A 15,154-nucleotide genomic window follows, 5' to 3' on the forward strand; every position below is an offset into this window, starting at 1 on the left:
GTTCGTTTGAACTTGTCGCATTGCGATGTCCTCGGAATGTCCCCAAAGTCTCTTCGTCGAATTGCTTCCCAGCACTCTCGTTTTGAGTCGGAACTGGAGGCTGCCGAAGAGGCGAGGAGGGCTGCGGATCTTAAAGTGGAGCGTCTCCGGAAACAAAAGAAGCTGTGGTTTGAAAAGATGATGCGAGCTGTGTCTCGCGGGATTGATGATTTGGAGGAACTGGAGCGGGTGGAGCGTGAAGAGGCAGAGCAGGAGGAGCGACGACGATCAACCGAAGTCCTGCCTAAAGTGTCCTTGGAATCGCTTCTTCCGGATTCCAATTTTGTCTGGGATTCGATTTTCCCGATGGGTCCTCTAAATCCTTCGTTGTTGGATGAAATGAATGTTCTTGCGCAACATTCCGTTGGTACGTCGTTTTTCTGGTGTTTTTGTCTTGTATTGCATACTGATCGTTTCTTTGTAGGTTCGTCTGGTGGTATGGTTTCGAGTCCTGGTCGGCCCTTAACTTCTGGGAATGGTAGGTGGTGCTTTCTTAGGTCGTCCTTTTTTTTTGGCTGACTTGCTCGCAGATCCAACTCCTGATAATATTGGCGGAGCGGTTCCTGGCAATCCTGGAGGTGGTTAAGGGGTTCCCAAATGTTTTCTTCATACCCATAATTTTCCCATTTAACAAGGTACTCTGTTTTGCCGTGGTTTCGTCTGTGGTCGAATATTCGTTTAACGTCGTAGGTTTGTTCTGCGTCGATCTCGATCGTTTCTTGTGTGCTGGTGCCGTGTGGTGCTGGTTCCAGTAGTAATACGTGAAATGTGGGGTGAATTTTCATGGTGTCTGGTAATAACAGTCTGTAGTTGGTGTCGCTAATTTTCTTGCTGATTTTAAAAGGTCCAAGCTTCTTAAAATCGAGTTTGCTGTTAGGTCGTTATGTTTTAATGTTGCGTCGAATGAGGTAAACGTTATCTCCCTCCTTAAAGGATGGTCCCTTCATCCGATGCTAATTGGCGTATTTCATCATTCTTTCTCGTACGAACTCTAGTGTCTGCTGGAGTTCTTTGTGTAATTGTCGTAACTCGCTCGCTTATTTATCGGCTCGCGGTGCCGTAGTCGTAGTTCTTGGTTCTCCGTACGCTGTAGGGTTAAATCTATAATTGGCGTAGAACGGGGTTGTCTTGGTACTTTCGTTTTCTGAGCTGTTGTAAGCGAACTGTGCTGTGGGTAACAACCGTACCCAATTGTCTTGCTTGTGGTTCACATAGCATCTTAGGTATTGTTCCAGTATTTGGTTGGTTCGTTTTGTTTGTCCGTCCGTCTGTGGGTAGAATGCTGTGGATAGCTTGTGGTCTGTTCCTAGCTGTTCCATCAGGGATTTCCAAAATCTTGATGTGAAGAGTTTGTCTCTGTTTGTAATAATGCTTTCTGGAAATCCGTAATTGCTGACAATTACTCGTAGGAATGTGTAGGCGATTTCTTCGGCGTTACTGCTTTCTTTATATGGTAGGAAGTAGGCGTATTTGGTGAATTTGTCCACTATAACCAATATGCTGTCGTATTTGGTTTTAGTAAGTGGTTTTTCCGAAGGAGGTAATTTAACGATGAAGTCCATTGTAATGGTCTGCCATGCCTTGCTGGGGGCTGGTAAGGGTTGTAGGAGTCCGTAAGGCCTATGTCTTGCGGACTTGCTTTTGGCACAAAGTTCGCAATCCTTAATGGCTTTTCGTACTTTTTGTCGTGTTCCTTTGAAGTTGTAATGCTGTTTTAACCGTTTCCATGTTTTGGAAATTCCTTGGTGTCCGTGGGCTTTGTTTCCGTGGATCTTCCGTATTTCTTCTGGTGTGGTTACCGTATTTGTTATTATAAGGCTCCGGTGTGCTGGTAAAAGGTTTCCGTTTCCGTCTGTGGTGAGAATAACCCGTGTTTCCTCTGGCACTATGTTCTCGTGATCTGGTCTTCGGCTAAGGGCGTCGGCCCTGCCGTTTTCTGTTCCTTTTCGGTAGATGATCCTAAAATGGAATTTTGACAGGAATTCTAACCATCTGATTTGTCGTTTGTTTAACATTTTACTAGTGGTAAAATGGGTCAGGTTCTTGTGGTCCGTGTAAACTAACATCTCGTGTTTAGTTCCGGATAACTGTGGTTTCTATTCTTCAAATGCTCGAATAATGGCCATAAACTCTTTGTCGTAAATCTGGTAATTGAGTTCTGGTCCATGTAGTTTTTGTGAAAAGAAGGCGCAAGGATGCAACCGTCCTTCTTCGTCTCGCTGACTGAATTGTCCTCCGATCGCATAGTCCGATGCGTCGGTCTCGACTTCGAAAGGTTTCGTTGGGTCTAGTATCTTGAGGATTGGTTCTCTGGCTACTGCGTCTCGTAGCTGTTCAAAGGCCTGTTGTGTCTGTTCCGTCCACTGGAATTCTAGGTCTTTTTTGGTTATGTTGGTCAATGGGGTGGCAATCGCGCCGTATCCCTTGATGAACCTTCTGTAAAAGTTTACGAATCCGAGGAATGCCCGAACGTCTTTTACGTTCTGTGGTTGAGGCCATTCCTTTACCGCTTGGATTTTCGATTTTTCCATCCTAATTTCTCCAGGAGCGATAATATATCCTAGGAAATTGACTTGCTTGCTGTGAAAGAGACACTTCTCGGGTTCAACTAAGAGCTTAGCGTCTTGCAGCTTCTGTAAAACTGTGTGAACGTGTTGCTTATATTTTTCCAACGTCTTGGAAAAGACAAGGATGTCGTCCAGGTAGACAACGACGAAAATGTCTAGGCATTCCCTAAGAACGTGGTTAATTATGGTTTGGAAGGTTGCTGGGGCGTTGGTGAGGCCGAAGGGCATCACTAGGTACTCGTAATGTCCTCGTCGGGTGCGGAACGCTGTTTTCCATTCTTCGCCTTCCTTCATGCGGATCAAGTTGTATGCTCCTTTGAGGTCTAGTGTTGTAAACCACTGTGCTTGGTAAAGCATATCTCGGAATTCTCCTATCAGTGGGAGTGGGTAGCAATTTTTTATGGTGATGTCGTTTAATTGTCTGTAGTCCACGCATAGTCGTAATTTTCCGTTCTTCTTTGGTACGAAGAGGATTGGGTATCCTGCTGGTAATGTTGATGGTCTGATATAACCTTTTTTGAGGTTCTCTGCGAGGTACTTATCTAGTGCCTCCATCTCAAGCATCCTCCACCATTCATGGGTCAGACCCACCTTTGTTAGCGATTCACACCCAAACACACCAATAAGCTTAACAGCTGAAGAATTTTCGCCCTCCGGGCGCTGGTCGTCATGGCCTCACCAGAGGTCTCAAACCGCCGCGCGCGCCCGCAGAGCACGCCGCAGGCTTTGCCGCAGGGCCAGGCCGAGTCGGGACACGTATCTCTCGACACGCGCACCGCTAACGCGCCTCAGCCGGCTGGCCGCGGAAGGTACTCCAGCCTCCCGGCCCTGGCCATCAAAACATTGCAGCAGGAGTTGGAAAACGTGGAAATAGTCGGCAGCTGGCTCGAAGAGGTCTTTGCAGCCAAGCTCGAAAGTTTACAGGCCCCGGAGGACGCCGCGCTTAGGAGAATTGTTCTTGAACTTGACGACGTGATCAGCGGCTGGTTCCTCAGTCGCACCCTCCCTGAAAAAGAGCGTTCACGCTCCCCGTCGCGTTCGCCGACCAGTTCCAGCGAAAGGCGCAGCATTTTAATTACGAGGACGGGCACGGCGTCGTCGGCCTCTAAAGGCAGAGGCACGCCCACTAACAAATCGGTCACATGGGCCGAGCGAGCCGCCACGCCACCAGCGGCGGCCCCAACGCAAATTTTAACCCCGGCCACGCGCTCGTACCCGATACGTACGACGCCCGGCAATGCACCTGACAGCTCCGCAACTCCCTCCCAATCGGGCCGGGACCGCTCCCAAGCCCCGAAACGTTTGACAGAACAGCCGTCCAACCGCATCCTGATCCGCGTAAATGACAAATTGCGGATGGTGACGAGGGAGCCATACGCGGTAACGACCAAACTGGCCGAATTGGTCTCGGTGCCACACAGTGAAATCCCAAACGCCAAGCGTACCCCCACGGGCTGGGGTGTTACGGTGGCCTCTGAGGAAACACGGCAAAAACTCCTCAACCCCAGCGCGGTCAAGGCCATTATGGACGCATTGGACGCGCGGGAAGTCACTGTCCCGACAACCTGGCACACATACGCCGTCTCTGGAGTGCCCCGAACGCTCAATTGCCTGGACGGAAGAAAGGACGTACATGAGGTAATCCAGGAGGAGATTACCGTGGCAGCAGGCCAGCAGCCAGTCAACTGGCATATTTCCAAACATGGTTACGACCCACATACGGCTGAGGGCACGTGGATAGTGTCCTTCCTTCAACCCGTAAAGCCCTTTCAGCTTTTTGGAGTGTCGAGACGTGCGCGGAAGGTTGAAAAATCACGCAAAATTACACACCACCACGACGGTTGCCAGGGATATTGCGAAATACGTCGCTGCGTACGGCAAGCGCGTTGCGGCATATGTGGTGAAGCAAAACATGCGACAGAGGAAGAGCCGTGCAAGGCAGCCCCCAAATGCGTTAATTGCCACGGCCATTTCCCATCCGGACATGAGAATTGCCCTGCCCGACCTTTGGTGGTAAATGGGAAGTTTGAACGACCTTCACAGCGTAAACTTAAGGGGATTCGCAGAATCGGACGTGCCAACCGTGCCGCGATTATCAACGACCGGGCCGAAACGGCCCGCCGAGAGCCAGCACCTGCAATCCCGGTCCTAAGCACCTCATCGCAGCATTCGCAAACCTCGAGCTCCCGATCGAGCATTTCAAACAAAAGAGCGCGGCCATGCGAGGCGGCAGGGGCGGACATCCGTAACTTCCTGCAGGTTGAACAGGAACGCGTGCACGACGAAATCGTTTGGGCAGCCGAAATGGAGGAGGACGCAGCGGCTGCCGAACCTTGCCCCGCTAATGGGATAGACTTGGAAGCAACCCGTCGATTAATATGACGAAATACTCGCTCGGCAATATGCAGCGGGAATGCCTCGACGTAGTTTGGGCCAACGTAGGTAAAAGGATGGGTGTGCATCTGAGCCTATTGGAGTTGTGCCACCAGAGAAAGGTGGACCTGGTTAACGTTCAAGAGCCATGGTGCGGGCTAAATACGACTACACAAACGCACCCGGGCTATAATGTTTTTGCGCCAGTGGACGAATGGCACGCCAACACTTACGAAGCCATGACTGGGCTCCGGCCCCGGGTGCTCACCTACGTCAAGAAGGGGGCAGCCCTAAGGGCCGCACAACGACGGCTACCGCAGGGCCAAAATACACGGGACATACTCTGGCTCGAAATTAACGGAATACTGTTTGTTAACGTATATAGGGCTCCGGGCACTGAAGCCGCGCTGGAAATGGTATGCAATACCGTGCCAAATGGACCCACGGTGCTAGGCGGCGATTTTAACGTAGCGGCTGCTGCATACCAGCCGGGCCGCGCAAACGCACGCGGAGGGGACCAACTGACGGCATGGGCGCAAGCCCAGGGGATGAGTTTTACAGGAAATATCGGCGTGCCCACCCACCGCGACGGGGGTTTACTGGATATGGTCTTTTCCAACCTCCCCAGCACAATAACTGTGGTTGACAGCAGTCTTTACACAGGCTCCGACCACGAATCCCTTTATACCACGCTGCGGACGCGCGGCGCCCCCCGCCCGGAGGCGATCAACGTTTCGGTTAGGGACGACCGGTTACCAAAGTTCGCGGAGCTACTTGCTTTTGGCATGCAAGACATGCCGGACCCGGGATCCGCGGCCGATGGCTACGCATTGGACGCGTGGGTAGCTGAATTTACAACTTTATGGGAGCAAGTGACGTGGGTCGTGGGTACGCCGGCGGGAAAAAGGGACAGCTCGGCTCCCTGGTGGACCGAAAACTGCCAGCGGCTCTGGTCCGAATTCCAGCGGGTTAAACGGAGCGCTGTAAATAGGGCAGACGCCTCTGCCGAGGAAAAAGCCTATACGAAAGGGGTGCGGGCCGCGAAGCGGGAGTACTGGAGGCACCGGATCGACCAACTGCGCGACGATAAGGATTTGTGGAACATGGTGGGCTGGCTGGGAGCCGGACCACGCCTCCGGTCCCCGCCGCTGGTTATTAACGGCGAGCAAGTGAGCGAGCCTTTAGCAAAAGCGGAAGCACTGCAACGGGAGGTGCTTGGCCGATTTTCGGCGGAGGATGACCTGCAGGGAGACCCCTTGGAGGCCTGGTCGGCGGACGAGGCTAAAATCCCTTGGGACACCCAGGTTAGTGCGGAAGAGGCGGAGCGCTCCTGCATTGGGGTTACGAGCACGTCCCCGGGCATCGACGGAATAACCGTCCGGCTACTAAAAGCCGGATGGGCTTCGTTGGCCGAGCCGGTGCGCAGGCTCTACCAACGGTGCCTGGAACTCGGACATTTCCCAGCGCCTTGGAAGAAGGCCGAAGTCGCGATGCTACCGAAAACGGGGAAGAAAGACCGGAGCAGCGTTCGATCCTGGCGGCCTATAGCCCTCCTCTCCTGCATCGGAAAAGGCCTCGAGAGGCTCGTTGCACGCCGGATAGCTTGGGCCATACACGACAACGGGCTCCTTAGCTGCACCCACGGCGGTGCCCTACCCAAACGATCGGCGACGGATCTGGTTTGTGCCCTCGCCCACGATATCGAGCAGGCTCTAGCTCGCGGGGAGGAAGTCACCCTTGTCGCATGCGACGTCCAAGGCGCCTTCGACGCCCTCCTCCATAGGCGATTAATACGGAAAATGCGGAGCCTCGGGTTTAGTAAAATGCTCCTCAGGTTCGTGATTAACTTTTTAAGCGGCCGCCAGGCCCGAGTCCGGCTGGAGGGTACGACCACGGGCTTTAGGCGGCTTGGGTGCGGCACCCCGCAAGGGTCTCCCCTTTCCCCGATCCTATATATGCTATATTTGGCGTATCTCGTCAAAAACGGTACGAAGTGGCGGTTGGCATACGCAGACGACGTGCTTACATGGAAATCGTCACCCTCGTTGGAGGAAAACGTACGTTGGCTGGAAGATAAACTCCGGGATATGCACGAAATTGCGGCGGAAGAGAAGATCCATTTTGCAGCGGAAAAGACAGAGGTAATCCATATCACTAAGAAAAGGCACGGTCGCAACCCGGAAATCCGGATTAATGGTAGAACGGTTACCCCGGTCCAACTACCGGGCGGTCGACGCGGACAAAGCGCCTCCGGGGCCGAGCGCTACCCGGGCATGCGTTGGCTTGGTTTTTGGTTCAGCCGACGGCTAGACGGGCGCCGCCACGTGGCCGAAAGGGCTGCCAAAGCAATGGCGGTCGCTGCCCACCTCAAGAGCTTTGGGGCAGTAAGATACGGACCGCCTGCGGCTGCACTTCGCAAGGCAGCGGTGGCATGCGTGGGTTCCTCGGCCACCTACGCAGCCGAGGCATGGTACAACCCAGCGCACAAGCAAAGAGGACTCCTCAAAGCATTGAACAAACCGCTGGTTTTAGCGGCACGGGCAATCCTCCCGGCGTATAAAACCACCCCCTCGTCCACTGTTCTCAGGGACGCAGGACTACCCTCGGCCCGCGTCGCGCTGGCCTACACCCGCCTGAAATACGGCGCCCGACTAAGGCTCGCGGACAAGGGGCACCCCCTTGTCAGCCGCCTGCGTGAAACACCTCGTGCCCGCAACTCGGGCCATTCGGCCACGACCCTGCAAACGGCTGCACAACTTCTCCCGCGGATCCGGAGACTAGAGTTGCGCGCACCTCGCAATGCCCCGGATTCTCGCACTGACCCCACCGGAGGAGTCCCGAAAGAGGAAGCGGCCCGCCGCTTTATCGAATGGCTGGACATGGTATCACCTGACGATATCGTGGTATATACGGATGGTTCGGAAAAACACGAAAACAACTGCGTCCAAATAGGGTACGGATGGGCCGCTTTTAGGGCGGGCCTGGAATTTGCCGCAGGCTCCGCATCTATTACGCCGGAAAGCCACGTTTTCGACGCCGAGGCGATTGGCGCCCTAAAAGGGCTACAGGCGGCAGCCAAGGCCCAGCCAGGCGCCCGGATCTGGATTTGTGTGGACAGCACCTCGGTTATTTGGGGTCTTAGAGGCGACGCGCCGCGTTCGTCCCAATGGGCCTTTCTGGAGTTCCATGACCTTGTCGATCTACTCCGAAAACAAGGTACCGAGGTTCGGGTCCGTTGGTGCCCTGGGCACCAGGGAATCCCGGGAAACGACCGGGCTGACGAGCTGGCCAAGGCCGGCTCCGCCGGACCGCCGGACCCAGACCCGAGGGCTCAGCAAACCACGTATAGCGGTGCCGGCACGGTCCTCAGAGCCATTCTTTCGAATATAGAGAAGGACTGGTGGCGTAAAGAACTCTGTGAACGGTCCCCCGCATATAGGGAATGGAAATTCCAATACACACCGAGAAAGGAGCCCGAGGAACTGCGTTTGCCAAGACCCCTACTGGGCCATTATTTGGCCATGAGGACCGGCCACGGCGATTTCAAAGCCTACCATGACCGTTTCAACCACCAGGATGCAAACACCTCGTGTGCCTGGTGCTGGAAGCGGACCTCCCCTGAGCACCCGGTGCACTGCCGCTATTCGCGGGCGGTGTGGAGAAACTGGCCGTGGTTTGATAACGAGCGGCCGGTCGGGCCGCCAGACCGCGCCCAACGCCGCAAATTCTTCCAGACAAGCCTCGGGCAACCGACAAGCTTTCAGGCGTTTTCGATAGCCACCAACTACTTCAGCGCCCGCCCCAGAGCGGCCCGCCAGCGCCCCGCGCGCCACGAACGCACTTTACGCCTAGGGACACCGATCGTAAACGACTCGAACTCAGACGAGGAATAGACTTGCTGCCTTTTCACCCACAATTCACGGCACAAGCCGTCAGACGAACCCTCCGTGCACCTTAGGCACGGGGTCGCGTCAGTGAACTAACCCCCTAAGCAGGACCGGGCCCGAACCCGGTCAGGCACGATCCGCCTCTGCCCTCCTTGTTTTCCCCCTGTGTAAATAAAGAAGATAGAACGCGCGCCGAGATACCCCTCGGGAGGTTGCTAACGGCCGGCTAACAAGCCGGGCCGAGCCCGGCGTTAAATAATACTACTACTACTACTACTACTACTAGTGCCTCCATCTGTATTGGGTTCAAGCCGTATATCTTGTGGAGTTTGGGCTGTATTCCTTCTTTCAATAGTATCTCGTGGTCGAACGGATTATGCTCAGGTAATCCTGTTTCGAATTCGGGGCTAAATAGTCGTTCATATATCCGGTATTCGGCCGGGATGTTGTCGATCAATGTGGTAAGGTTCGATCGTTCTTCGCTTATAAATAGTCGCGATCCTTCCGATATTGGCTCCAGGCGTGGCTCGCTTTTCCTCAATAGCGCCATAATTTTTTGTTAATTTCGCTCCTGTGCCCTACGCTCGTTGCGTAAAGTCCGTTTCTCGGATTTTCCTTCAGAGGCTAACGGCTCTTCCCATTGGACTTGGCCGGTTGTCCAATTTATCCGGGGGTTGCTCCTTCTGAGCCAGGGGATTCCTAATATCACGTCTTTGTCCCCTATTTCCGTAATGTCTAAGGTGATTTGTTCCTTTCGTCCATAGCTCTCCATCCAGAGGTGTACGGTCTCTGTTTCGATGGTGCCGTTCCCGTATGAAACTGCCTCTCCTTCCACGGTCTGCAACTGGTATGGTTCCTTCTTTTGCTGCCAAGGTATCCGTCGTTTCGCTACGACCCTTGGTGAGATGTAGTTGCCTTGTGCTCCACTGTCGAGGAGTGCTCGTATGGGTCTGCCATCGAGTCGTATGTCGAGAAATATGTGTTCATGTGCTGCTATGGTGTCTTGTATAGCGTTCAGGGTTCTTTGTTTCGTTCCTGTTGTCGCCGTTCGGTGCCCTGTGCCGTCTGGCTGTCTTAGTTTTTTGACTTGCTGGACTCGCGTCGTGGGTCCTTGTTTTTCTTGTCCCTGGGTGTGTGGCTACTTCTTGTTTCGACTAGGTCAAATGGGTGTTTCGCTGGTACGGGTATCTTGCGTGCGTTCGTGGTTATCTCGTTATCTCGTACGTTGGGGTTCCACACAATTCTGGTCATTGGTGCAGGTCCTGGTTGCCGTGATTTCTGTTCGTGCCAGGCCTGTGCTTTGGTTAGCATATGTACTCTGCATACGTTTCGGGTGCACTCATACCATGGGAACTGTTTCTGGTTGCAACACGCCATGGGGTAGTTGTCGTTAGGCGTGAAAATTGCGGCTGGCTCAGTGTTGAGTCTTATTTTAATTTCCCAATTTGGTAGGTCGGTTGTGGTATATATTTCGTAAATGCCTGTTGCTTTGCGTCGTCGTGGGAAAAAGTTGTGGACTATTTTCCTGCTTAAATGGAGTCCACAATTGTCTCGGAAGCATTTTGCCCAAAAGATTTCTGCGTGTTGAGGGTGTTTGGTGTCCAAGGTCGGGTGGTCTCCAAAAGTTGCATTGACTGGTCCTGTAGGATGTCGGATCTGTGCCTAAAATGGCAATCCGGGAAACTGTACTGATTGGTCGTCTCGGTATAAGTTGATATGTTTCTTTTCGTATATGTAGGGGTTGTTTTCCCTTGCTGCGTTGTACTGGTTCGAGGGTATGGTCTCTTCCTCGCTGGACTCTTCCTCGGGATCCTCGCTTAATTTTTGTGTTGAGGATTGATTGGTTGTCCTGATGTGGTGGGTTTGTCCCAAAGGTTCCTCATCCGATTCTCCGGAGGCATCCGAGTCCGTGAGTTCGGGTAATTGGGTCTTTTGTCGGTGTAATTTCGTTGGTTGTCCTGTCCCTAGGGGTACTCGGTTTCCTACTGCTAGGGTTCGAGTGCCTCGGGGCTTCTGTGGGTACCATCCTGCGTTGTTTTTGGAGCTGTTATATACCATGCAATTGTTATTGTAGCAGGTGGTCCAGCTTATTGTGCTATGTTGGTCAGGCCGTAGTTGCTGGTAATTGGTGGCATTAAATCCTCGTGGTTTTTCGTTCTTGCCCCTAAAATCAGGGATATCTTCCTGGTTTCTTGGGCAATTTCTGGCGATGTGCCCTGTCTTGTCGCACTTGAAACATTTGCCACTTTTGGGATCTTTACGGGGCTTTTTGTGTTGTGTGGCACTGAGGTCCATGGGTCCACTGTGGGTACCATAAGCTGTACTGTAGGTCTGGGGTGCCATATGACGGGGCTGCTGCCATCCACCATTGTTTTTGTGGTATATGGGTTAAGGGTGTTGGTACTTGCGTCCCGTGTTGGCTTGTCGAGTTGAGGTGACGAACACTCGCTGTCCGCCTTGTTTTTCCTGTCGGCGTTCGTAAATCCGGTTGTTAAGTTTGATGGCAAGTTCGACGTACTCGAGGAAATCCTCGGGTCGGTCAAGCTTGGATACTTCGTCTTTTACTTCTAACTTTAGTCCCTGGTAGAACTGGAGGATTTTGGTTTCTTCAGTCATGTCCAGCCTTGTTGCTAGCCTTCTGAATTCGGCTGCATAAGCGGAGGCTGATTTGGTTTGTCGTAGGTTGGCCAAGTCTCGTTCGGTCTGTCGTTTCTCATCGGGTTCCTGGAACAAGGAACGGAGGGTGCGTTTATACCCTGCGAAGGTTGAGAAAATGTCGGTGACTTTTTGGCGTCGTTCTTCGGGGGGTACATCAAGCCATTCCTGCAACAGAGGCTCGAACCAAAACAAGGCTCGTCCTCGGAGGAAAATGGCCGCGTGTACCACCTTTTTTGTTTCACTGCGGAAAATTTCCAAATGGAATGCTTGGTAGGTGCGTACCTGTACAAGGTACCCTTTAAGTTGTCCAGGTATGCCATCGAATGTGGTTGGGGGGTTAAGCTTGAGTCTCTCGCGCCCATTAAGAGGGGTTGAGGTAACGTTAGCACTGGCTCGGAGAGCCTGGAGTTCCTTTTGGAGTTGGGTTGCGCGGAGCGTCTGTTCGTGGAGCTCCTGGTTGGTTTGAGCAACCTGCCTACGGAGCTGGTCCTCCTCGCTATTACTGTCGCTATCGTCCTTGGGCCGAGCAGGGGCTTTTTGGGCCGCCTTGCTGTTTGTAGCCGGGGTGCTGGGAGTGTTGTTTTTAGACGTTTGGGAAGACATGTTGTCGGATATTGCTCGGTATGTTTCAAGGCAAAGTACTGAACAGGAGCAATCAAAATGTTACGATCAAGGTATCGGGGTAACCTGTTTTTATGGTAAAGTACAGTGGGTTGAAGCAACTGAGCGTCTGACTGGGTAACTGGGGTTTTCAATAACTGGGGGTGAAGTTATGATCGTTCTCAAGTAAGTATTGAGGTTAACTAGAGTTTGATTGCTGCTAAGCAATCCTAAAATCGAATCTATTTACATGGTAATGAGCGTGCCTTATATAGACTATGTTCCGAATGTGATTATGGTGATCACGAAGTGATCACAATAATCACTTTTGTTTAGATCTTCCTGATCATTTAACGATCCAAATGATCACCTCCTCTTGGCGTCACGTGCAGTCACGTGACTCATTGCTTAGGTAATCTTGGTCCTGCCGGTCGGTGTTTCCTGGGCAAGTGTCGTCAGGAGGGGCGTGACCCCACCTGGCCTTCCTGGTACCGGCCCAACCCTTTGGTCGTAACAGAGGGATTGCCGAGAATAGCATCCCTTTTCAAACATGCTATTTTGCGACTTATAGTAAGGCAGTGACGGCTTCTTTTATATTTCGCATCTTTCCCCCTAACGACGATAGTCGCCACCCAAAGGTCTGGACTTCCGTTTCTCGTTGATGGTACTTACGTAGCGACAAGGCGCCCACCCCCTAACGTTGATAGGACCCTCTCCCGGTCGAAAAAAGCTACTTCCAAACCATTTTCCGATTTGTTTTTTCATGGGTAAGATAACGCCTAATTGGAAAGAGACAACTTTACTAAAACGAAAATAAAGCCTTGAATACAAAATACGCGTATAGTTGTTAGAGGTGGAGGTAAATATGCAAAGCAAAGCAAAAAAAGGATAAATAATATTTTCTTGATTAACGTAGAATTTGTTTAGCTTTACCCGTATAATTAAAAATATAAAAAAATCTTTAACTGCGGTCTTATAAAGTCTCGTAGGCCGTCCTCCTCCTAATTAGTTTCTCATTCATTTTCTTTTATGTTTCAGCAGTACAAGTTGGATATATTATATTATAACCTTATACCTTTTGTTTCCCACAAACACAATGCACACTTCCCAGGTTTTCCGGCTGCTAGCCTTCGCGCTTTCGAGCAGCCAAGTTCTTGCTTTGCCTACCGGCCGTCTGAATAACCTCGAAATTCGCAGCAGCGGAAACAGGGCTGGGTCCAGCGGGGCCCGGACTGTTGCTGAAGTGTACAATTGGTCAGATTCAGAAGATGAGGAGCCAAAGGCCACTTCAGCCTCCAAGGAGGTAAAGGGCTTCAAGCGAAAGTAAGATAATTTATAAAATGGTAATTGTTCCAGCTATAACGTGCAAGCGTTAATCAGAGGCGACGTATTGCCCATATTAGAAACGCAAATAGAGAGTCTACGCCAGCAGACTGCAAATATACCCAAGAGGTTCAGGACGCACTCGGCCCTCTTATGGAACAATTGACAGTAACAGATAAGAATGAAAACAAGGCCGGAAAGAAGAAGTCACGAGAATAAATACATGGATCAAATTGCAACCAGAGGGGTAGTATTTTATTACAGAAGGTTTTTAGTCCAGCTAAGTTGATAGCATGGTTTTCCTTTAGTTTAAGCCAATAGAATATTAGCCTGTCCAACTCGATCCTCGGCCCAGTAAAATATTGAATTTAATCGGAGTTGGTAACTATTGAGCGACCTATTACCCTTACAAATTATTTGCATAGTATAAATTTTTAATAAAAATCTTTTAAGTTTATATGTTAAGTTTATGTTTCAAATATTAATTGATATAAACCATTTTTGGGATCGCTCAGTTTTTAAACCAGTTGGAATTGCTTTCCTACGTGACGGCCGCATTATATACAACGAGAGCGCACTCCTTAGTGCGCATGGCGCATTCTACAGAGTTCTTACCCGCGTAAAACCTCAATTCTATCAGTCTTTCGCCCAAAATACGTTCCCAGAGCAAGACCCATCCACATATATTATTAAACCACCTACGCGCCTAAACTTCACAAACTCTTCTTTCTTTATGTTTGAATGGTTGCAACGGCGATTTTGCATAGTTTCCTCTTTTTCCTTTTACACTTTTTCAACATAACGAGCGTGCACGTGTCGTAATGTAACAATCCATAGCAGCTAAATATAATTAAATCGATTAACAGCTTTTCTATTTCAATTCCAATACGTCTGTACCAGCGTTCAATGCAATCAAAATGGTGCAAAACTACTGTTGCAACCGTGTTAAAAGTTCTGGGACCTGTGCAGGCGGACAGGCGGACCGGCGGGCAGACGGGCACGTGGAAATCTTTATATGGCTATACATGGCGTGTGCCACTTTTGCGTGTTTCCTTTGGCACGAGCTTTGAGGATACGGGGATGTTCGTTGATGATCAACATGCACGGTGGCTTGCGCGCTTTGGCATGACATATGCATGTGCTAAGACACCGACGGAGGCCAATGCTTCCCAATTTTCCATGGCAAAACATTTTGCCTAGAGTGTCCCACCTTCAGGCCTTGAAATCAGCCATAAATCCAGCCATGTGACTATTTCTGCACTACAAATCAGGCATCTAGCAGCTGGAACCGCGCAACATTGACATGCAGCCACGAGGGGATTCAGAGACACTTGTGGGGCCGCTATTTATGACTGCGACAGCATGAGAGTGCCTGGAAAAAATCTTTCGCATGCCGGGTAGACAGATTGTTTTCAATCTCGGGGCGGTTGGAGTAGGCGGTTAGAGTAGGCGGTTAGAGTGGGCGGTTAGAGTAGGGAATCGGCAAATCCAAAGGGGCATCCACCCGGGCAAGACTGAGGTATTATTCATTTCGGACGAGAACTTGGGATGGATGAACAAAAATACATGTCTTCTCTAAGCTCGAGAGGATGACCACCTCCACTGATACATGTGAGACTAGATGGCGCTACGCTTAACAATGTCGTTTTCAGTATGTGATCTTACAACCTTTCCACAACTACGCCTATTCTCCCTAAGCAATGATGG

At 51.2% G+C, this 15,154-nt stretch overlaps 3 protein-coding genes across 3 annotated transcripts; all 3 read left to right on the top strand.

Annotated features, from left to right (window-relative positions):
- Positions 1 to 36: 36 nt before the first annotated feature.
- On the top strand, positions 37 to 625 carry MGG_17025 (uncharacterized protein; the record flags this gene model as incomplete). The annotated part of the gene is made up of 3 exons (XM_003715943.1): positions 37 to 406; positions 464 to 517; positions 570 to 625. The coding sequence occupies 3 exons, from the start codon at positions 37 to 39 to the stop codon at positions 623 to 625; spliced, it is 480 nt and encodes a 159-aa protein (XP_003715991.1).
- A 2,650-nt stretch (positions 626 to 3,275) lies between these two features.
- MGG_17026 (uncharacterized protein) lies at positions 3,276 to 4,988 on the top strand (the record flags this gene model as incomplete). Its single annotated transcript, XM_003715944.1, has 1 exon — positions 3,276 to 4,988. The coding sequence occupies one exon, from the start codon at positions 3,276 to 3,278 to the stop codon at positions 4,986 to 4,988; it is 1,713 nt and encodes a 570-aa protein (XP_003715992.1).
- An 8,232-nt stretch (positions 4,989 to 13,220) lies between these two features.
- MGG_08485 (uncharacterized protein) lies at positions 13,221 to 13,666 on the top strand (the record flags this gene model as incomplete). The annotated part of the gene is made up of 2 exons (XM_003715945.1): positions 13,221 to 13,447; positions 13,540 to 13,666. 2 exons carry the CDS (start codon positions 13,221 to 13,223, stop codon positions 13,664 to 13,666), a joined length of 354 nt encoding a protein of 117 aa, XP_003715993.1.
- Between the last annotated feature and the right edge of the window lie 1,488 nt (positions 13,667 to 15,154).

Source organism: Pyricularia oryzae, chromosome 4 (assembly GCF_000002495.2).
Source record: "Pyricularia oryzae 70-15 chromosome 4, whole genome shotgun sequence".
Classification (NCBI taxonomy): domain Eukaryota; kingdom Fungi; phylum Ascomycota; class Sordariomycetes; order Magnaporthales; family Pyriculariaceae; genus Pyricularia; species Pyricularia oryzae.